The 21,954-nt window shown below is 42.6% G+C and overlaps 2 protein-coding genes across 3 annotated transcripts; one reads left to right on the forward strand and one right to left on the reverse strand.

Moving 5' to 3' along the window:
• Positions 1-185: 185 nt before the first annotated feature.
• AIMP2 (aminoacyl tRNA synthetase complex interacting multifunctional protein 2) lies at positions 186-5,914 on the reverse strand. 2 transcript variants are annotated; one of them, XM_080981216.1, is made up of 4 exons: positions 5,783-5,914; positions 3,821-4,027; positions 2,088-2,319; positions 186-722 (listed from the first exon to the last, which is right to left on the reverse strand). In XM_080981216.1, exons 1-4 carry the CDS (start codon positions 5,879-5,881, stop codon positions 337-339), a joined length of 924 nt encoding a protein of 307 aa, XP_080837342.1. In that variant the 5' UTR covers positions 5,882-5,914; the 3' UTR covers positions 186-336. The 2 variants fall into 2 exon arrangements, with proteins under 2 accessions (XP_080837342.1, XP_080837341.1); XM_080981215.1 differs by having other exon boundaries at positions 5,642-5,841.
• Positions 5,915-6,016: 102 nt separating this feature from the next.
• Positions 6,017-20,483, forward strand: PMS2 (PMS1 homolog 2, mismatch repair system component). Its single transcript, XM_080981018.1, has 15 exons — positions 6,017-6,382; positions 6,745-6,884; positions 7,174-7,260; positions 8,644-8,746; positions 8,979-9,162; positions 9,988-10,155; positions 10,570-10,667; positions 11,528-11,627; positions 12,109-12,193; positions 12,985-13,137; positions 14,004-14,871; positions 15,427-15,594; positions 17,117-17,217; positions 18,995-19,164; positions 19,365-20,483. Exons 1-15 carry the CDS (start codon positions 6,363-6,365, stop codon positions 19,506-19,508), a joined length of 2,589 nt encoding a protein of 862 aa, XP_080837144.1. The 5' UTR covers positions 6,017-6,362; the 3' UTR covers positions 19,509-20,483.
• Positions 20,484-21,954: the final 1,471 nt, after the last annotated feature.

Genomic DNA, 21,954 nt, shown 5'->3' on the forward strand with positions numbered 1-21,954 from the left:
TGAGGTACCACTTTAGCTAATGGGGCCTCCCGCTGCCGCCACCGTGCGATTTCTGTTCTCATCCTGGGGCAAAGTTCTTAACCCAAGGTACTACTTCCAGGTTAGCGGAGTCTATAACCCGAAGTGTTTGTAACCAGAGGTACCACTGTACTGTCTCTAAAAGAGGGACCAAGCACTAAAAGATATACACAAAGGGCAAGTGATGCATTTTATTGACATAAGACCTTTGACAGTTGCCTTCTAAAACTTCATTCACAGGCTTTATATAACCCAGGCTCACAGCACACATGTAAATATAGAAAATATTTCAACTGTGTCCCTTTTTATAGAACATATTTAATTTAGCAACTTGAGTACAGAGTTAAAAGGTGCCAAATTCTCACAAGATTTTAGCCACTTCTGCACATTGGCTGGAACAGCGTTGGTGCTCCCTGTCTGCTGAAGTGCACACCAGGCCACGACGTCAGCTACTGTCAGTTCATTGCCCACCAACCAGGATGTCTTGCCAAGGGCGGCATTCATAGATCGCAAAACAGCTGCCTTTTCTTTATTGCTCCCTTCTTGCAGTTGGAAGATGGCTGTGTCTACCCAGCTGTCTATCAGAGTTGCTGTAACCGCATTGTGCTTCTGACCAAGTAAGGAGAACAAGAACCTAGCAATATTTCCTTCTCCTTCAATGGGACACATGGTTTGTACGCTGAACTTCATCTGGGATTTTGGCACTGAAACAAACACAACGCAACAGAACATTAGACAAGAAAAGCAAGCGCCTTGAAGAGACAGATACATTTCATTCAAACCATTAAACACAATTATAAACAAGTCCCATTATGCCATTAATTGCTAGCTAGATTTTCTATATAAGATGCTGAATTTTTATATAATATTTGCATATAGTCAGCCATGCTACCTTTTACTTACAGCTGCTAGGAAATGACCCCATGAGAGATTACGGAACAGGCATACTAACAGATTCCTCCTAATCCAAGCCTGGCAATTGGGATAACTCTGCTGCCATTTCCAGCTTCAACATTATAGCATTATGCGCTTTCTTCAAAAAGTAGGCAATGTGTACTGTTACTTTTCAGTTTCTTCTTCCAAATACACCACCATAGGCCAGCGTTAACTTAAAATGGCTTTGTCAGTTAAGGTAGCATAATAGCAGAAGAACTTAGTTTTATTGTTTGAAACACTGAAGACTGAGTATTATATGCTCCTTTTCTGCTTTCACAACAGAAAATTTTACTTAAGCTAAATACGAAACATCTTAACTACAGCAGAAAGCTTAATTCATCTTGTAGCTAAAAACCAGTAACTGCCTAACAATGGAACTTAAGTTTATTTGAGCACAGTTAAGAGCAAGTTAGCAAACACACTAGGATTATTAAAATGCTTTATAATTCCTCAGTTGAAAGTTAATTTGACAATTATAGTTTTCTTGTAGAGATTATATAATAGAAGCTTCATAGCAATATTTTTGAAACTACATTCCTAGGAACTAGGTTACTCAAGTTTCTCAGAAGTCCTTTGAAGAGCAAAGAATGAAAGACTCAATGATCTTCCCTGCAACGTACAGCTACTGACCTAAACCTGCATGAATGAAAAGTGAGGTCCAATGTAGCAGGTTAACTCATGCAACAGGGCTTCTTCTTCTTCTGTTCCCTGTGCACTTCCAAAATGTGGGTGCTTGGGGGACACCCAGAACAGATTTGGGACATGGGAAGGGGGAGAAGGGAGTCCCATTGTGCAGGTGGGTGGACATAATTTGATGTTGTCATAAGTGTGCCTATCAGATCCTTCTGCACCATACAGGAGGAGAACAGAAGCTTAAAGGTGAATTATTATTGGCACTAGAAGTGACTCATCTACTACAGCTCTTCTAACAATGTATTCTGTTGTCTAAAGAATGACCATGTTGTGGACAAACTAGTTGTTGAGCTTCCCAGTTGCAAATTTATTCATGGCCAGCGGTTGGCCCATCTGCTGCACATACACATTTATTGTCATTAGACATCAAGAAATTGTGTGCTACTCGTAACATGTTAACGTTAATGAATGTGCCCCTTTTCCTAATGTGCTGGACTTACCATCTTTCCAAATTAATGTAAATCCCAACTGATACTCATGACGCGATTGCTTCTTAGGCTGATCACCAAAGCATTTCAGGAGATTTTCTGGCACACTCTTCACAGATGAGTGTGTATGAATAGCTGATAGTATCTTATAACGCTCACACAGCAAGCTGTGGAGTATTAACAATGACAGTGGTGGGTGATCGGGGTTTGCATTGATCACAATATCCTTCAGAGCTCCATAGTCCTGTAGGAAGATAAGTCGCCATTAGTAAGTTGTTCAAGTGAGACATTCATGCATTGATTCACATCCCACTCTTGCTTAGCACAACACACAAACACCCTCATTAATTAACTGCAAGACACACAAAACCAATGAAGTTCTACTAAAGGCTTTTACAACTGGCAGCCGACCTTTAACATCCACCAGATGAATGGTTCAGCTGAGAACTACAAAGAGTCGCAGACCTTTAGAAGAGTTACTGGATGTCTATTTATGCACTGGCTCATGAAGAGAAGTCTTGTTCCACTTTTAAAAATAAAAAAAATATATAGTTAGAGGAAAAGGAGGCTTCCGTCTCCCATGATTAGTAGTAGCATCCCAAAAATGTTTACTTTCAAAATTTGTGCAATCAATGTGTCTTTTGGGAAACAGCTCTATTCCTGAAACAACAAAAAACGACAGGAAATCCATTCCAGCCCAAATCTACCAGTCTCTCATTTATTTTAAAACACTCAATATATTTAAAAATCATATAGTAAAACTTGTAAGTAAAAAAAGATTAAAATACAAAATCCACAGTAACTAACAACTTGAGCCACATCCATCATAATGGCCATAAAATGCCCGAACAAAGCAATATGCAACCAGCAAGCACCAAAACCAACACTGATAGGTAAGAAAAGATACTAGATCAATTTTTAAGTTATGGAGCATTTTACCTGCACTTTAAAGCCAATTTTGTCCCATTAGGTGTCAATCAAAGAACTAGGCACAAATTTCTTAACACGTCCCACAAGATCTTATATCATCATTTGGCTGGATTCAGTTACTATTAAATTATTTTGTTGATACTTTGAAACAGATGCCAGATTTGCATACAATGCTGAGGGACAACTTGTTTTGAGTTTTTGTACCAACCACGATAAAGCTTAGACAAGCAAAGCAACTGCCGCAAACCAGGGTTAAACAAGGATGGTGGGCTCAGACATAACAAGAAACCACTGTTAACAGAAGACAGCCATACGTCAGGTTCAAAATACAGATTCAGATTCTGCTTTATTGGACACAATCCAGTTAGTTGGCTGGGGTGGGTTCAGACCTGCAAAGAAACCAGTTAAACAAAACAAACCATGTCTTCAAGTCATGTGGAAACCAGGCCACTGAATTAAGCTAAGGTTTTGTTTGTTTCCAGAATTGTTAAATGCTTGATTTCTGATTGGCTTTAAGAAATATTTCAGATCTATTATCAAGCTTAGTTTTAAAACAATGAGACCCTGCTCACTGAATTCATTTTGAGTGCTGGTTTGAATGCTAATAACCTCATTAAAGCTTAGCTTTAAAATAATTCTGTACCCCTCCCACCTATCATAAGGTGCTTCTGTGGATTTCAGCTATCTTTTAGTGATAAGTCATTCTGAGTGTTGGCCTGAATGCTAATTACTCCATTAGTCATCATAAAAACTTCAACAATTGTTAAGTCAAATATACAGGAATTGTGGTGTAGAGAAAGTTAATCTGAACTTGCCTTCCCAAGTAAATTGTCAAGCTCTGCAGCACTAGCAGATAAAGGAATGTGTTCATCTGCTTGGATTATGTTTGTTGCATCAAAGTCTGCATCCGGTGTTTGGATCATCTTTGAAAGTCCATCCACAGCAGCTTTCAACTCATACAAGCGTTTCAAGATCTCCTCCTGGCGGGATTCAAGTGCCTGAAGAGCTGGATCAACTTCCTCCTAAGTAAAGTTCAATTGGTAATCACTCAGGTGTTTTAATATTGTGTAAAACAGATGGATATTTCCCATGTATCTCAGCATGCGCTGTAGCTTTAACACTCTACAAGTCTCCATGCTAGTATTATCCATCATCATGCATACATGCACATGGGAACTCTGCCAATATATCAAGGTTCAATACAGGTCAAGGGTGGGAAATACAGGTGGGAAACTGGATACAGATGTAGGACTGGATCTGGCCCACTGTCCACAGGCCATTTTGACAAGTAGATATTAAGTGATTCAGAGTTTTTGTGCTTTGAAACCGCTTGCTGCCTTTAAACAACAGGGAAAGAGGCTTATATCCGAACATAGTGCTATGCTACTCAGTGCTAAGACTGAAGAGCAAAAGATCCCTGAACTCCAATCATAGGCCTTATTATTATGCAAACCACTTAAGAGAAATTTGTGATCAAGTGGTCTGTAAATGCAAAGTAAAATTCCCTAAGTTGTCAGGTAACTGACAGGTGGGTGTGTTTTGCGTACAATGGTCAGGCACGCCTTATTAGGCCTGCGGGCTGGTTGTGTCCTCCACCACTAGCATAGGTAAAACAAATGTAAGTAAGCCTTTTAACCCAAGTGCAACCATGAACAATATATGGAGGTAGGATATACAGTTACTCCCAAATAACCTTTTAGTCAAGCGCAGCTCTATCCTAAAGCTATTCCGAAAGAAGGAACTTGGAACACCTGACTTGTGCTGCCCTGCAAGATTCCTGGAAGAGCAGCAGCCACATATAACCGCTTCAGCTGCATACACAAAAACATTTGATAATATATTATTATTATTATTATTATTATTAAAGGTAAAGGGACCCCTGACCATTAGGTCCAGTCATGGCTGACTCTGGGGTTGCGGCGCTCATCTCGCTTTACTGCCCGAGGGAGCCAGCATACTGCTTCCGGGTCATGTGGCCAGCATGACTAAGCCGCTTCTGGCGAACCAGAGCAGCGCACGGAAACGCCGTTTACTTTCCTGCCGGAGTGGTACCTATTTATCTACTTGCACTTTGACGTGTTTTGGAATTGCTAGGTTGGCAGGAGCAGGGGCCTAGCAAGGGGAGCTCTCCCCATTGCGGGGATTCAAACTGCCCACCTTCTGATTGGCAAGTCCTAGGCTCTGTGGTTTAACCCACAGCGCTACCTGCGTCCCTATTATTATTATTATTATTGATTAAATTTATATACCACCCTTTCTCTCTAGATCTCAGGGCAGTTCACAACAATGTAGAGGGGAGGGGGTAAGCTACAATTCCCTGGATTCCTGGTGTGGGGTTTTTTTTGTGTGTGTCTTTGTGTAATGTAAGGATTGAGATTTACCTAAACGTATGGACCGTCAGCCGCCCGGATGTACAACCCGAGGCGGCCTCAGGCCTTGGCGCAACAACCTCCCTCAGCCCCGGTTGGGAAAGTGAAAGCGCTGGCCAGCGCCTCTCCCGAGACGGCCAGGCCGGGCTGAGGAGCCGCACCTCGCGGCCTAGGAAGGGAGGCCAAGGAAGGAGAGCCCTCGCCCGCCCCCCCCCGACCCTGCCCGCTTCCGAGTGCGGCGCCTCTGGGCCGCCGCCTCCTTCCTACCTCGTGAAGCAGCGGCGGCGAGGCGGCTGACGGGAAGCCGCCCTCGGGGCAACGGTGCATATTTCCAACCCGGTACATGCAGGCGGGAAGGTGCTCAGCCAAGACCGCCGCCGAGCCAGGCCCCCCATGAAAGGGCCTCACCTTGTACATCGGCATCGTGGCTGCCCGGCCGGCGGCTCCTCGCTGACTGACTGGCACAGAGGCCCCGCGCGAGCGCCACACCCACTGCTCTTCTGCCATTGGAGGGCGTTCGTCCGTGACCCGCCCCCGACTTCGCTTCCTATTGGCCTGCGCCGGGTGGGTGACACCTCGAAGGTCTTATTGGCTCCCGCTGGCGGGAAAAGGCGGCGCTTCTTTTCTGCCGTTGGCTTCGTCGCCTGAGGAGAGTGGAATCTGATGCAAGCGCGGCGCTAACGAGGGAACCGCAGGTCGCGTCTGCGCAGTACGGTCGAAGAGGCGTGGAGGCACGGCGCTTCTCTCAAAGAATTCTGGGAGCTGTAGTTTGTTCTGGCCCAGCGCGAAGTGAGCTGCTTTGGGTTGCCTCTTCTGAGAGGGACGTTCTGAGTGAGGCGCTGCTTAGACCTTCGTGCTTGCTCTTGATTCATCCCCTTATCATGAGCGGGGTGGCGTCGTTTTCATATTGCATTTTGGACATTTGACAAAAAATAACTTCAGCGCCGCCGAGGAAGAACGAGAAAAACAGCAGCCCCGAAGCAACGCCATGGAGCTTGCTCTTCCTAGGTAAGCGCACGACAAGATTGCAGCTTGCTTTGCATTGGCTGTGGTTGCTTTTCTAGGTCGCTTTTCATTCACATGACTCCCGAAGCGGCATGCAAACAATAAATAGCAACAACGTGAGTAAAATATAATAATAGAGCATCACAAATGCAGCACAAATTGTATAAAGTAATTGGCCAACCGTTAGCAAAACGATTGCAATCTATAAAAACCTGCGGGATTATCTTAGCCAGTCGAGCGTGAGACTCTTCATTTCAAGGTTAATAATGATCTGATTTACGAGTCTCAAATCCGGCCGTTCGGATTATTTCAACCAATTTTGGGGCTCGAAAGCCAATTATGTTTTTTGTGTGGTTTTTTTTTAGGGACCAGCCTTCTAAAGCTATCAAACCAATAGACCAGAAATCTGTCCATCGGATTTGTTCAGGACAGGTGGTCCTGAATCTGTGTACTGCGGTGAAAGAACTGGTGGAAAATAGCATAGATGCTGGTGCTACCAGCGTTGGTAAGCTTACTGTCAAGTGCGCGTGTTTAGCAATCTTATTAGTATGTGGCTTATGTTGGTGTTTGCACGTGCAGGGAGGGAGGCATGTCTGCAAACTGGCAGCTTTTACAAATGGAAAAGAGAACAGAAGTAATAAAAAAACCACGTTTGACTAAGAGTGTCCTGGCATACATTTTGAACGTTAAAAGGACAATGTCTAGAAATCCCTTCACTGCTGTAAACCTATATGTGGCAAAATGTGGTGATGTTTTGTAATTGTTATGTGACAAATATTCTTTATAATTTGTAGAAGTGAAACTTAAAGATTATGGAGCAGACCTTATTGAAGTTTCTGATAACGGTTGTGGTGTAGAAGAAGAGAACTTCGCAGGCTTGAGTAAGCTTTGTTTCATGCCTCGTTTTCTATATGCAAATCTGTCAGATCAGTTTGGTTAAGAAAAGCTATTAATATAATCTCAGAACCAATTTTACTTTCCAGTTTCATCCTGATGTCGAAATGCAAAAAACATCCAGGTCATGCCACATACACAGCAAAGCTGCATTTTAAAAACCATTTACTTTAGCAGCAGTACTTGTCATCCTTAGAAATATTTGTTTAATGACTACATATCTCACCCTTGAAATAAAACTCAGTCTTCAGTGAGAGAGTTGAGAGCCACAGATGGTTAGGTTTGACCTCAACAGAACAGAGAGTTCGGTGGAGTGTATCTTTTATGTGAATTGTGGGGTAGCAGTTGGATTGGGGGGAAGTAGCAGAAAGGAAATTGTCTCCACTACTTCCTGTCCCTCCTCATTGCTTTTGCTAGCAAAGTCACTTAAGAGTCTAGCAAGAAAAGAAATCTTGATAGCACTTTTCTGAACAAAAATGAACAAAAATAGTGTATGTAATGTTCAAAGGAAGAAACGGAGAGGTTTTGTCTTTCTTTATTCAGGCCTTGTACTCAGTACAGAAACGTTAAACCAGATATATGGAAGAAAAACTCCCCCAGAACTCACAGCCAATCAAGGCACATGCTGCCTCCGCCTCCACTTGCTCAACTGACTGACAGCAGAATTAACTCTTAAGATGCAAACTGAATGAGCCCTACTGTTGCAGTTATAACAGTTTCCTTGACTAGGTTTTTGAGTAAAGGCTGCTTTGTCTTTTGATACTGCCACTCCGGGTGATGAGAGAAATCTGGGCTTCTCACCAGTGTTGGTGAGTAGGACATTGGTTGACTGGGAAGAAGCAGACTTGAGTGGCTTGAGAACTGGCAGTGTCATCAGGGAATATTTTTGGGCAGAAGTCCAAGGTCTACTCAGAAGAAAAAGCAGGAGGCTCCTCAAGCACACATTTTGAAATAATGCTTGTTGCCATCTTTAAAGAAGAGGTAGGGCACACAAGTCCATTAATTCCAGAGTCTAAAATTAGGTCATCTCAAACCAGGTGTGGCAAATCTTTGGCCCTACAGTTGTTGTTGAACTACAACTCCCATCAGCCCCAGCAAGCATAGTCAATGGCTAGAGGTGATGGGGGTTGTAGTTCAAGTTCCCTGCAAATGTTTTAGACTCTGGACTTGATGGACTTATGGAACTTACTGCACCACTGTGGGGAATACTGTGTTATTTGCAAACCAATAATTAAACATACGCCAAACCACATCACGGATATAAAGCAATAAAGTCTTGACTCAATTGTTTTAATTATTTTATGCTAGGTTATATTATACAAAAGACATCTGAATGACTTCTTGTTTTATCTTACCATTTATTTTTCCAGCTCTGAAACACTATACTTCTAAGATACAAGACTTTTCTGACCTTACACGTGTTGAAACATTTGGCTTTCGAGGTGAAGCTCTGAGTTCCCTATGTGCATTGAGGTAGGATTCTTCTCTGCTTTAGTGCAGAGCTCTAGCCAGATCAGTTGGCACATCTTATACCACAGTCCTTTCCCATTCCCGTAAGAATCTTTGAGCAGAATGGGAGCCCAAGTTTAAAAGAAGCAAGTTTTTACAATTTAAAATTGTTGGCATTAAATGCGGGGTGGTTTTGTTTTTTTAACTCCTGGAAGCTTTTGTTCCCCTGTAGCATTTATTTGTTCTTTTCCTCCAGTGAAGTTTCCATCATTACTTGTCACAAATCTGCAAAGGTTGGCACACGCTTGGTATTTGACCACAGTGGGAAAATCACTCTGAGGACCCCCTGCCCACGACAACAGGGGACAACTGTCAGTGTGCAGCAGTTATTTTATACCTTGCCGGTACGACATAAAGAATTTCAGCGCAACATTAAGAAGGTAGGAGCAGCTTACTAGTAATGTTGTTTTTAAGAGTGAATGTAAGAGATCCTAACAAAGGCAAGGGCCATTGGAGGGAGTGAATAAAGGTGTTCCTTTACCAGATGGTAAAGTCAGATGGGAAGGATCCAAAAATAAACAAGAAACTAGTTCTGAGTAAACACCTGCCTTCCTTCACAAATATGCCTAGTAGATGCAAAAAAAATAATGTTGATCATTATCATTTTTATTATTACACTTGTTAGTCGTTTTTCTCAGAGTGACCCAAAGCAACTTACGTTAAAACCAATTAAGAACCTCCAAAAAACACAGCTATGAAGATAAAAGGCAGGACTTACAGATGCCACCACACGAAAAGAGGCCAAAAGCCTGGGTAAAGAGAAGAGGCTTTGCCTGGTAATGGCAATGGTGGTAACTATTTTTAGTTTATATAGTGCTTTAGTGTTCAGTATACTTCACATGTGATTATAGTGTGGTAATCCCTAAAACAACCCTTTAAGGTAGGTCAGTACTATTCTCCATGTTGCAGTTGTAGGCCAGAGATTGAGAATATGATAGCCTTAGACAAGCTATCTTGCAAGCTCATGACAGATGCAGGTTTAAGTGGGAGGCTTTGTGGTTCTCAGCTTAGTCTTTTAACCAGTTCTATTCACCAGCCCTCATTATTGTGTTGTTATAGTCTATGCGATGAGGTAGGATAATAAGCCATGAATTAAAAGGTGTTTTGAAGTGGGAGGAAAATGGCAGTGATCACGCATAGTCTGTGTAAGCATGCTTCATTACGTAGTCACTGGAAAATCATCATTATCTCTTTGTTTTTGCCAGGAGTATGCAAAAATGGTTCACGTGTTACAAGCATACTGTATCATTTCAACAGGAGTGCGTATTAACTGCACCAATCAGGTTGGCCAAGGGAAGAAGCAAGCTGTGGTTTGCACCAGTGGGAGCTCAAACTTAAAAGAAAACATTGGAGCAATATTTGGACAAAAGCAGGTATTACTGTTATTATTATTAACATCCGTATCGTTACAACTACCAGTCGTATAGTTGTTGTTGCTGCTGCTGCTACTGCTACTACAGTGAACTAATGCAACAGGTACTTCTACTCCTGCACAGTTAATGCTTTGTACAGTTAACAATGGAAAGAAAGTTGTCCTAGTGACATTGGGTGGTGCTGTGCTTTGAAACCCAGAATGTTGGGCCTTCAAAGAGCAGCATGGAGCTGTTTGAAAGCCCTTTGTCAGCTGCCCTGCACTGCTCCTGAAACCTCCAAAAACCACAGGTTTAAAGAGAAGCGTGGGGCTGTTTACAGTTTCCCAGCAGCCCTGTGCTGGTATATGAACCTCTGCTTTTTGGGCAGTGGCTGGGAAGGAGAAGCAAGTTCCATCAACTACCACTTATTTCCAGGTGCAGAGCTTGGTTCCTTTCGTTCAGCTACCCCCTAGTGATGCTGTCTGTGAAGAATATGGCCTGAATGTTTCTGATATGCCAGCCAATTTTTATACGTAAGTAGAAGATTGTACGCACCTCACAGTCTATGCAGCTTCCCTATGTTTAATTGGCTTAGGCTGCAAATCCTAAATCCCTCCTTACATGAGGGTAATGCCCACTGAATTCAGTGGGACCTCTGAGTAGATATGTTTAGGATTGTGGCCTTAACCATTCAGCTCTACAATTTTAAGGTGTGTCAGTCACGTCTATTAGTCTTCCTTGCCACCTGGAACCAATCGAGGAGACTGCATGAAAATTATTGCGTTCTCATTTTAAGCGTTTAGGGCAAAGATATACTAAATTAGGCTTAAGTGAAATGAGTCCCACAAGCTTCCTGGTTGAAGTTCTGGGTTCTCTGACAGGTGTACCAGCTGTGTTGGGCATGTCAAGATGCTCAGCTTGGAATAGTCATTCCCCACAGTTCAAGGGCAGCTGAATAATAAAAAATGAATGATATTGTAATCCATTTATCTTTTATATTTAAGGATGTGTGGATAGTTATTTTCTGGATATGGGTAGACCTGCTGTGACAAAGTTTGAGAACTTTTGAAGAAGGACCCAGGAATTAAAAGCTCATCTTTTATTTTTTTTAAAAAGCCAGTGTACCTGGCATAAGTGCTTAGCTTCCTCACTCGTTCAGCAGTGAGTGAGAAGTTTGCTGGAGATTGCCCTTTCCCAGGATGAAAGTCCATTGAAAAGTGGTGACAGATTTGCTGGTGTGCGAGTCTGTGGTAGCTAGGCAACCCCACAAATTTCAGCTTTAGTCTTTTTGAAAGAAAGAAAGAAAGAAAAAGAAAGAAAGGTGTGTCAAATTGCACAGCTTCTATGCTTTTCTTCTTTGGAAATATATCCTTGACATACTTACTTTGATCAGTATCACAGGCTTTGTTTCCCGTTGTGATCATGGTGTCGGGAGAAGTACCACAGACAGGCAGTTCTTCTTTATCAACCAGCGGCCCTGTGATGCAGGCAAGGTATGGCTCTCTCTCACAACACACACAATGCCTTCGTTCTTCGCTTTTACAGCCTTCGAGCTGTAGTTTGCCTTTCCACCCACTGTGTCATGGAAGTGGTGCAACATTACCGTATTTTAATATTTGGTTGGAAGCCGCCCAGAGTGGCTGGGGAAGCCAGCCAGATGGGCGGGGTATAAATAATAAATTATTATTATTATGTCTGCAACACCACCTTCTGGAGAGCCAGTGTGGTGTAGTGGTTAAGAGCGATAGACTCGTAATCTGGGGAACCGGGTTCACGTCTCCGCTCCCCCACATGCAGCTGCTGGGTGACCTTGGGCCAGTCACACTTCTTTGAAGTCTCTCAGCCCCACTCACCTCACAGAGTGTTTGTTGTGGGGGAGGAAGGGAAAGGAGAATGTTAGCCGCTTTGAGACTCCTGAAGGGGAGTGAAAGGCGGGATATCAAATCCAAACTCTTCTTCTTCTTTTCTGGACAGGTTTCCAAAGTTGTGAATGAAGTGTACCACATGTACAACAGGCACCAGTATCCATTTGTGGCTCTTAATATATGTGCAAATTCCGGTGAGTCACACACATTTCTCTAGGAAAAACTTGAAAGATGAAGTATATTTATGTGTGCGGTTGTTGTTTAGCAGTTGGGATAAACATCCTGATTTTTTGTCACTCAGTTGGCAGTAAATCTCAATTCCAATACTCATAAGCCAGGTTGCCACCAGGCCATTTTTTTTTAAAAAGAGCTTGGTTTTCTTCTTTCTTTTTAATAGAGGTTTGATAGGCAGAAATCAACGTGAAGCTTTCCATGATATGCTGCTAGACTACCCGCTGCTGATAAAAAGCAGCAAGAAGTCTAGTTCAAAAGCTGATAACCCTACTTCAAACAAATATGTGCTGTTTTTTCCCCTTCAGATTGTGTTGTAAATTGATACATAATCTCTACACTCTGAAGTGCATTACTCTTAAATTTTACCCTGTTGATAAGAAATCTTCTAAACCGGGGTGAAGTGCCGGAATTGGCTTGTTCACTGCTAACAAACCACAATACGAAGCCATGGTTTGTTGTTTACTAATGAACTTTAGTTTGTTTTAACTAGAGCTTGGAGGTGCATATTCACCTAACACCCTTCCTTAATCATGGTTTGTTTGCCCACCCAGATGCTCACCAAATTGCAAAGGCATGAGGCAAAAAGTTGCTAGAAGATTTTGGAGAGACAAGGCGTGGTTCATTTGTTTTTTGTCTGCAGGACAGCTTTCGATTAATTCATTTGTTAAACATGCTATGGCTTCGCTTAAGAAAACTATGACTAAATGTTAATGTGAACCAAGCCAATATCATTTTATGTCTTTGTTTTTAGAATGTGTTGACATCAATGTGACACCCGACAAAAGGCAAATAATGTTGCAGGAAGAGAAACTTCTATTGGCGACTCTAAAGACTTCAATGTTGGGGATGTTTGGCAGTGATGTTAACAAACTCATTGTCAACCAAAAATTGCCAGATATTAAAGGTAGGAATGACACCAGCCGTTTAAACCAACTCCCTTTCTAAGTGGATAATTTTGCTTTTTTTAAAGTGCATTGTTAATGGGCTGGTTCAACTGATTGTGTTCGGCTACACACAGTGCGTATTTCCTCAAATGTCAGCCCAGCTGTATTCCCTGGGGCTCGGGGCAATCACTTCCGCTTAGAATTGTGGCCTCGTTTAGTTAGAAAAACTCAGGCACAGTTTTAATGTGATTTCCTGCAGTGCCTTGCATTACGGACAAGGCATCAGGTATCAATGATTTATGTCTGCAGTTGTGAAATGGAGCTTGGCATTTTCACAAGATGGGTCCCAAATTGGCCTGCTAAGCTGTTTTCCCTGAATCAGATCTGCTTGCTCCAAACTTGATGTGTTATGGGCCAAGTAGAGAAGTGGCAGGTGGTGCACAATCTGGAGCCTTAAAGTACACTCCCAATTGTTGTCAGCGTCAATTGATGGTGACTGCAAGCCTGCTGGATTTGCTGCAAGACCAAGTTCCAAATGGGAAACTCCACTGCACAGCTGATCAGTGGGGACTTCAAGCCTCACTTGACTTGGATTTCCTTTTGTAGCATAGCTTGCCACACTACAAATAAAAAATTTGTCACCCAATGTCATCGTGAAGCCAGGTGATTGACAATTGGGCTGGCCTCCATCCAACTGTCAGAGTGATCCACTGGGGTTGGGGGGATCTAGGATCCAGCTGGCTGGTCAGATCCATTTCCCCACCCCTGCTCTCGCTGTTCTTTCTCTAAATGGAGCCTCGGAGTTCTCTATTGGGGCCTTGATTTCTTCCTGTGGGTTGATTTTTAAATTGCAATTTAAAACTCTCCTCTCTTCGCCCTTTCTTAGGAAATTTCACAGTGCTTCAAGAAGAGGTAGAAAGCCCTGCCTTGGAAACTTTGCGTGGCTCCCCCTCTCAGAATCTGAGTGCAAAAGAAAAAACAGCAATCACTGTTGCCAAACTTAGGGAATCATTTTCTCTCCACCAAGTGAAAAAGGCCCATTTTCATGGTGTTGAAAATGCCAAACGTCAACAAAGTTCCTCTTTGCAGAAAGAACTTCCGGCATTTTTTAGCATTTTGGATTCTCCAAATAAGAAGACTGGCTCCAGCAAAGAGGCAGAGTGTGGAAGAGAGGAGGACCCAAGTACATTCATGCTTTGGGGCAAAAAACTCAAGAAATCGGCAGAAGATAGAGATTCTGGTTGTGGGAGCACCTCAGCAGAATCGGAAGTGGGTTTAAGCACGCCAGAAAATGGTAGCTGTTCCAGCTGTGAAAACGCAATTGGCTCACCTCTTGAAGATTTCCCTATTTTCAGAGAAGTTCAAAGCGGCAGTCTTGAGACGAGGGGAGATTTCTGGGGAGCTGAATGCAAATTGAACCAAAGCAAAGAGAGCCAATTATCCCAGCAGGCAGACAGTTCACCCCCCAAAATGAAACGTTTTAAGATGAGCCAGGCTCTTTCTCAGGTGGCCACTCCGTCAAAGATGGAGAATGACCGGGATTCTTCAGTCCTATCGCAGTATGATGTACCTGTAGAACTGGAGAAGAAAACCGTACCGTTGGAGTTTTCTCTGAGCGCACTGATGGGCAGAGTACAGAAGCTAAGCCAGGAACAGGAGAAGAAAGAAGCAGCGCTAAAATTCAGAAAATTCAGGGCAAAAATTAGCCCAGGAGAAAATAAAACAGCAGAAGACGAATTAAGAAAAGAAATAAGGTATTTGACCTTTTAAATTCCTCCATTGGCAAAGCAGTGGTATCTGTTTGACTTGAAAGGAGTTGGGATGGTACATCTGGAATATTTGCAGTGACCAGGAAATCCTCACTGTAGAGTAGGTGAAACTTCGCTTTGCTTTGCACCGTGAGACACAGCTTTCCATCTTACGTTCCCATGCAAAATTCTTCCCAGGCTCCCATATACTCTGCTTGAGGGACAGCTGGGCAGTGCTGCTTACACATCTGTCCTTGACCATGAGGTGACAGAGAGAGCTTTTCACAACTCACTGTGATGCTCACTGTAACTTTCTGGAGCGAGTTGCTAGTCTTTTAGGCAGCTGGCCACAAGACCCCAAAAAACTGCAGACAAACTCCGGCTCCCTCAGCCAGTAAAGCAAGATGAGCGCCGCAACCCCAGAGTCCTTCGCGGCTGGACTTAATTGTCGGGGGTCCTTTACCTTTACCTTTTTAGAAAACTTAAAGGGCTGATAGTTCCCCTGCCCTAAAATGTAAACACATTTTTAACCTGCTTTCCCCACCCTTTCCCTATATACAGGAAAGAGATGTTTGCTAAAATGGACATAATCGGCCAGTTCAATTTAGGGTTTATAATAGCCAAGCTGAACTCGGACCTCTTCATCATTGATCAACATGCTTCAGATGAGAAGTACAACTTCGAGATGTTGCAAGAGCACACTGTTCTGCAGGGGCAGAAGCTGATCACGTAAGTGTCCCAAGACGAGCAGCTGGCCGCTCAGTGCAGTCAGCGAAGTTGGACCAGTTTCGTTGCTTTTTTATTGCATGGTAGAGCTTCTTTGGGAGTTGCTCTGGGTGTTCAGGGAGCAGAAGAGTGGGGTAGAAATACTAAGTACAGTGGTACTTCAGGTTAAGTACTTAATTCGTTCCAAAGGTCCGTTCTTAACCTGAAACTGTTCTTAACCTAAAGCACCACTTTAGCTAATGGAGCCTCCTGCTGCCACCGCACCACTGGAGCACAATTTCTGTTCTCATCCTGAAGCAAAGTTCTTAACCCGAGGTACTGTTTCTGGGTTAATGGAGTCTGTAACCTGAAGCGTATGTAACCTGAAGCATATGTAACCCGAGGTACCACTGTACTAGCTGAATGGCAGTGATTGGATAAACATATTTTTAACTTGTGGCTGTTTAAAGAAGCACATACTTGGGATGGAATGAGATACAGCTAACAAAGGTAATAATTTGAATGCAAGCTGATTTAAGGGGGGGGTGTATGTTAGGGCTCATAAAAGGGTTCTTTATGGGAGTCCCTGGGGCTCTTTTTCCTCCCGCCTCACTTTTTAAAGCCTTTGTTTGTGCTTTACTTTGCTTATAGGGTGTCTGGGTCCACTGCCAAGTACTTTGCAAGTTGAGGCACCAGCAGTCCTCCATCTTAATTTCTCAGGGGTAATCTGTAAATTAGCATATGCAAATATGTCCCATGAACCTGTGTCCTCAGCCCCTTAGGTGAGGCACCCCTAAACTCCGCCCTCCAAGTGTTTAGGGACTACAACTCCCATCATCCTTAGCTAACAGGACCAGTGCTCACGGATGATGGGAATTGTAGTCCCAAAACATCTGGAGGGTCGAGTTTGGGGCTGCCTGCCTTAGGTACTTAGCAGCCGGGTTAGAATTGAAAATTGGCCACAGGTTATGGTGGGTTTTACAGCATTTTAAATACTTTTTAAAAAGAAGTTTAGCTGTTCTTGTATTCAAAGTTCCAATGAATGCTAAGATTAATGTGAGGATGGTCTTTTGATACATTTGAGGTTAGGCTTGGCTTACTCAAACCCCTTTTCCCCTCTGAACTTCATAAAAAAGAAGAGGGAAAAAAGATAGTAGTAACAAGCATTTCATTGGATGTATATTAAAATATCTCCATCTGATCTTTGGAGGAGCTTTGGGATCTCATCTGCTTTATTCATTTAAAGTAGACTATACCATTTAAGGAGAGTCATGGCTTTCCCTAAACAGTTGTGGAAACTGTAGTTTAAGAGCTACAATTCCCAGTGTGGTTTAACAAGCCCTCTTCAGGGAAGTTTGGGATTGGTTGGTGGGGAACAGGGGTCTCCCCACAATTCCTAGCACCCTTAAACTACAGTACCCAAGTGGCATGAGACTGCATTAAATGTATCAGGTGGGGCCTAACTTTTGCCAGAATGTATCAAGATAAACACTTGTCACACTAACTTCACACCCTATTCTTTTTTCAATGTCTCCCATTATTTCAGGCCTCAGAATCTTAACTTAACTGCTGTAAGCGAAAGCATTTTAATGGAAAACCTGGAAATTTTCAGAAAAAATGGATTTGATTTTGTTATTGATGAAGATGGTGAGTTTCCGCCTAAATGGGATGCTAATATCTAGGGTACAAAGATCTGCCCAAGTTCCTTTGCCCAAGTGGTGGTTGCTGTCTCTTTCTCTCCGACACCAATACCCACCGAAAAGCAGCAGCAGTGTATAGTATGCAACAATCGTTTGCATAGGTCCTTGGGAGTAATCTCCATCCAGCTATGTGGCAAGTAAGTAGGGATTGCTTTGGACTGCATTGGTTCAACTTGTAGAACACACTGAGCTTTTTTCACCCAGCTGAAATGCAAGCAATCTTGCAAAGCTAGTGTCACCACTTACACCGCTACCATGAAGTCAGGAACCCCATCAAAGGAAAGGAAAGACATATCTAGCCTCTGCTTCATTGTTTTCTTCCTTTTCTGACTTCCTCCATGTAAATGAAACTTCAAAATCTTGTTTGCTTTCACTTGCCAGAGCAAGAATAGTCTGTGAGTTACGGTGCTCTGGCAAATGTCATTGCTCCTGCCCTGAAAAAAAGCCCGGAAGCTACGCTACACTTCTGGAAATTTCATCAGCTTTACATCCTAATAGAAATTATTCTTTTCTCTTAGCAGTGCCTTGGGGTTTTCTTCTCACAGAGTTTATGTAGTATAGACAATGGAACCAAGTAGGTGGGCCCAGGGCTATGGTTCCTTCCCACAGTAGCGCTCTCCGTCCTGGTGAGCAGTTGTCAACCTGAACATTATAGACCTTTCATGTTGCTATGGGATAAAGCAAGACTAGGGAAGCAGCTCCCATGTTGCTATAATAATAGTCCGGAACACAACCTCTCCACTGTGATATTCATGGAAAGAAAACAGGAAATGTTCTGCCTTGTGCTTTCTGTTTTTCACATCTCTCTTTACTGTCTGAATCAGTTCTTTGATGTTTAAAATTAACTTTAATAATTGGGTTTTTAAATTGTAACCCACCTTGGGACCTCATGGTAAATGGCTGGTAAGAAATCTGTTAGTATTAACAGTTTCTACCTCCTACTCTCATAGGAAGAGCCTGCTGGATCAGGCCAATGGCCCATCAAAGTCCACCATTTTGTTTTCACAGTGGCCAACCAAATGTCTATGGGAGGCCCGTAAGCAGGACACAAATTCTAGAGTTATGAGGCAGGGAAGTATGCAGACTTGTGAAGATGGGGCAGCTTTCATCTCTGGAGGCCTGGGGTGTGAAAGGTTCTATTTTGGACATGAGAGAGAGAGGAGAAAGGAGAGGAAGTGAAACAGTTGTGCTTCCTGTTTGTCCGGTATTGGTGTCGTGACCAAAGTTGCACCTAACTGCAGCAGGGCCCATGTGTTACGAATGCCCTTAATTCTTCATGCATCCGTTTTTCAGCTCTGCATTTTAAAAATTAGAAATCGTAACACGAAGGTAGAAATGATTAAATTTTAAAATTATTTTTGAGACACGCTCCATCTTTCAACAGCTGCCTTAATCAGGGTGTGCATGTTATTGGGTCATTGTTTCTATTTTGACTATATATATATATATATAGATTTTGTTCTGTGAACCGCCCTGAGACCTCCAGGTATAGGGCGGTATTTAAATTCAATCAATCAATCATCAGCTTCATCGCACACACAGATGAAGATCTACATTCGCAGAGCCACATCAGATGCTCTTGCTGCATTAAGAGCATACGATTTAAAAATCTAAATTTCAGGTTTTAGATTACAAGTGGGAATTTTTCATTTACTTTTGGCTTTTTTAAAATGTACGCATGAAAAGTGTAGTGGCTATTAAATCATTCATTTAAAACCTTGCAGCTCCTGCTACCCAAAGAGTTAAACTCATCTCTTTACCTACAAGCAAAAACTGGACTTTTGGTCCACAAGATATAGAGGAGTTAATCTTCATGTTAAGCGACTGCCCTGGAGTGATGTGCAGGCCTTCCAGAGTAAGACAGATGTTCGCTTCTCGAGCATGTAGAAAGTCTGTAAGTATTAATCCGTTGGAGGTTTCATATTTATTTCTTGCTTTTCTATTAAAATAACGCTCAAAGCTGCTTACTGGATAACGGGACATAGGAGGGAACTTCCTTTTTTAAGACTAAGGAAGTAAAGTATGTCAACCAAAAATAGATAATGGTAGTACTGACCCTCATGAGACTTTTAACATTTTATTTTTCATCTACAGGTGATGGTTGGAACAGCACTTAATGCAAATGAGATGAAGAAACTCGTCACCCACATGGGTGAGATTGAGCACCCTTGGAATTGCCCACACGGAAGACCTACCATAAGGCATATAGCCAATCTAGATCTGATTTCACAAGAATAACGAACCTTCATGCACGTTCGTTAGGACATTTTTAGCATTTATTCCATTGGCGGATGCTATTGAGACCTCTTTTATAGGATTGTGATTTATCACGATAGTCTTTTTCTCCCTTTGCAGCACAAAAGATCAAGCTTACCATGTTGTTCAAGAAATAAACTACTAGATGGGCAAAATGTCTATGCTGATGCAACTAAGTGTGTGTAACTGAGGTTATAGCTGCTCATCTCTTGCAACTCCCACCATGCACCAAACCCCATGATCCTTGGATCTCTGCAAGTGTTTTATCACAACACTGGCATAGATCCACAGTGTCTCCCCTTATCCCTGCGCAGGTGAACTGTCATTAAGTCCTGCAACACCTTTTACTACCCTTTTAGAACAAAAAAGGCTGGAAAATCAAGCCAGCACCTGTTTCTATGGATTAAGGCTTGGTTTGAGTTATGTTGCTGCCTTTGGTCTACATCAAACTACGTGTGAGGCAGGGAGAAATTGGGTTTCTCTCTTCAGGGTCCCCGTCCCCCCACGGCAGTTCCTTTTCACCTGCCCTGTAGGTGAACAAAAAGCGAAGGAGCAGGCTGAGATACTTTGTCCTGTGCACCAGACAATTGTCTCAAAATTATGGGACGGTAGGAGGCAATTTGTGGTGTTTCCCTTGGTGGTTATCCAGAGTAGTTCAACGCCTAATAATCTTGAGAGCCCAAGAAACTGTATTTTCTGCCCACTGGGTTGGGGCAGCTCTGCCCTGGTTGGTTAATCTATTACGGAATGATCTGCTGGTCATTTATATTAGTGTAGCTTCACTGCTAAAAACAGTTTCCTTTTATTAAATAACTTGTACATAGAAAGGATTTGTGTACATACGTTCTTACTATGGATGGCCTTTTGTTTTTACAGCAGATATATATTTAAAATATTTTTTTTAAAAACACAAATGAACGTTCTCCAGCTTTCTCATTAAATGATTTTCCTAAAGAATTTGTTGTGGTGTGTCTTCAGTATCTTCATTTACCCAGACACTTCAACCAGAAGCTGACCCTGGGGAAAATCTTGCCTTTTGTCTTATGGCACCTGCCCTTTGGAATTCCCTCCTGTTAAATGTTAGATGCTGTCTCCCTTTTCAGTGTCACCTCCCTCTTTCAGCAAGCCTTTCAAGCAGAGTCTGCATTTGTTGGGAGTTAATTTTAGATGTTCTAATTCATGGGTAGGCAAACTAAGGCCCAGGGGCCGGATCCAGCCCAATCGCCTTCTAAATCCAGCCTGCGGGTGGTCTGGGAATCAGCATGTTTCTACATGAGTAGAATGTGCCCTTTTATTTAAAATGCATCTCTGGATTATTTGTGGGGCCCGTCTGGTGTTTTTACATGAGTAGAATGTGTGCTTTTATTTAAAATGCATCTCTGGGTTATTTGTGGGGCATAGAAATTCATTCCCCCCCTCCAAGGTCTGAGGGACAGTGGACCGGCCCCCTGCTAAAAAAGTTTGCTGACCCCTGTTCTAATTGTTTTATTGCCTGAGTGTTTGCCACCTTTAGCTTCTTTGGGGTGGGATATAAATTTAATAAAAAGTATATGTGCGAACGGTTGAACTTAATTGAAATGCCAAAAGGAGGCTAGGGTAGCTAGCTAAATCTCAATTTATGAAGCAAGTAAGGCAAGACAGGAAATGCTATTCTTTGCCGGTGTGAATGAATAGAACATTATGAGATTAACTTGTGCTGGGGTAAGAAAATAATGTATCTTCAACTTGTACAAATTTCAGCTATCTGAAAAGCAGCAGTGTGTAATTCACAAGTTTATAGTTTCACACACACCTCAAAAAGAATGGTCCACTGAAAGAGGTCTCCAGCTTTTTCTCAGGTACTAGTTACTGGAGCAGATATTGAAATTATATATAATCTCAAATGTATTATTCTGCACATTAACCCTTGGCACCATGGCTTCCACTCAGGGAGCTTGTGGCCTTGGTAAATGCTTTACGATGCCAACATTTTCTGGACTTCAGGGTTGCAGAGGGTAATAAACATAGAGTGCAAGATACAATTTCCATCCCAATATCTCCAGAATACAGTGGTACCTCAGGTTACATACGCTTCAGGTTACATACGCTTCAGGTTACAGACTCTGCTAACCCGGAAATAGTGCTTCAGGTTAAGAACTTTGCTTCAGGATGAGAACAGTTTCAGGTTAAGAATGGACCTCCGGAACAAATTAAGTACTTAACCTGAGATACCACTGTATATTTAAAGCTTTAAACAGTCATGGCTTCCCCCAAAGGTTCTTGGGAGATGTAGTTTGTTATGAGTTATAAAGGTTGTTAAGAGGCCCCCTATTTCCCTCCCAGAGAAACAATTCCCAGAGTGGATTTAACAGTCATTCGTGCTTCACAGGAAACTCTGAGACTTGTAACTCTGTGAGGGGAATGGGGCGGCTTCTAAGCACTCTCTGAA

Source organism: Podarcis pityusensis (assembly GCF_964106645.2).
Source record: "Podarcis pityusensis genome assembly, chromosome: 14".
Taxonomy (NCBI): Eukaryota; Metazoa; Chordata; class Lepidosauria; order Squamata; family Lacertidae; genus Podarcis; species Podarcis pityusensis.

What these genes read in the sequence shown, in the direction of transcription:
- AIMP2 (XM_080981215.1), bottom strand. Translation starts at nt 5,797, where the DNA reads ATGCCGATGTACAAGGTGAGGCCCTTTCATGGGGGGCCTGGCTCGGCG. An exon ending in CGCCGCCGCTGCTTCACGAG is followed by an intron (nt 4,028 to 5,641) that starts GTAGGAAGGAGG and finishes AACTTTACTTAG; the next exon opens with GAGGAAGTTGATCCAGCTCT. An exon ending in TACATTAATTTGGAAAGATG is followed by an intron (nt 723 to 2,087) that starts GTAAGTCCAGCA and finishes TGTTTGTTTCAG; the next exon opens with TGCCAAAATCCCAGATGAAG.
- PMS2 (XM_080981018.1), top strand. Translation starts at nt 6,363, where the DNA reads ATGGAGCTTGCTCTTCCTAG. An exon ending in CAGGGGCAGAAGCTGATCAC is followed by an intron (nt 15,595 to 17,116) that starts GTAAGTGTCCCA and finishes CCATTATTTCAG; the next exon opens with GCCTCAGAATCTTAACTTAA. An exon ending in TTTTGTTATTGATGAAGATG is followed by an intron (nt 17,218 to 18,994) that starts GTGAGTTTCCGC and finishes AAAACCTTGCAG; the next exon opens with CTCCTGCTACCCAAAGAGTT.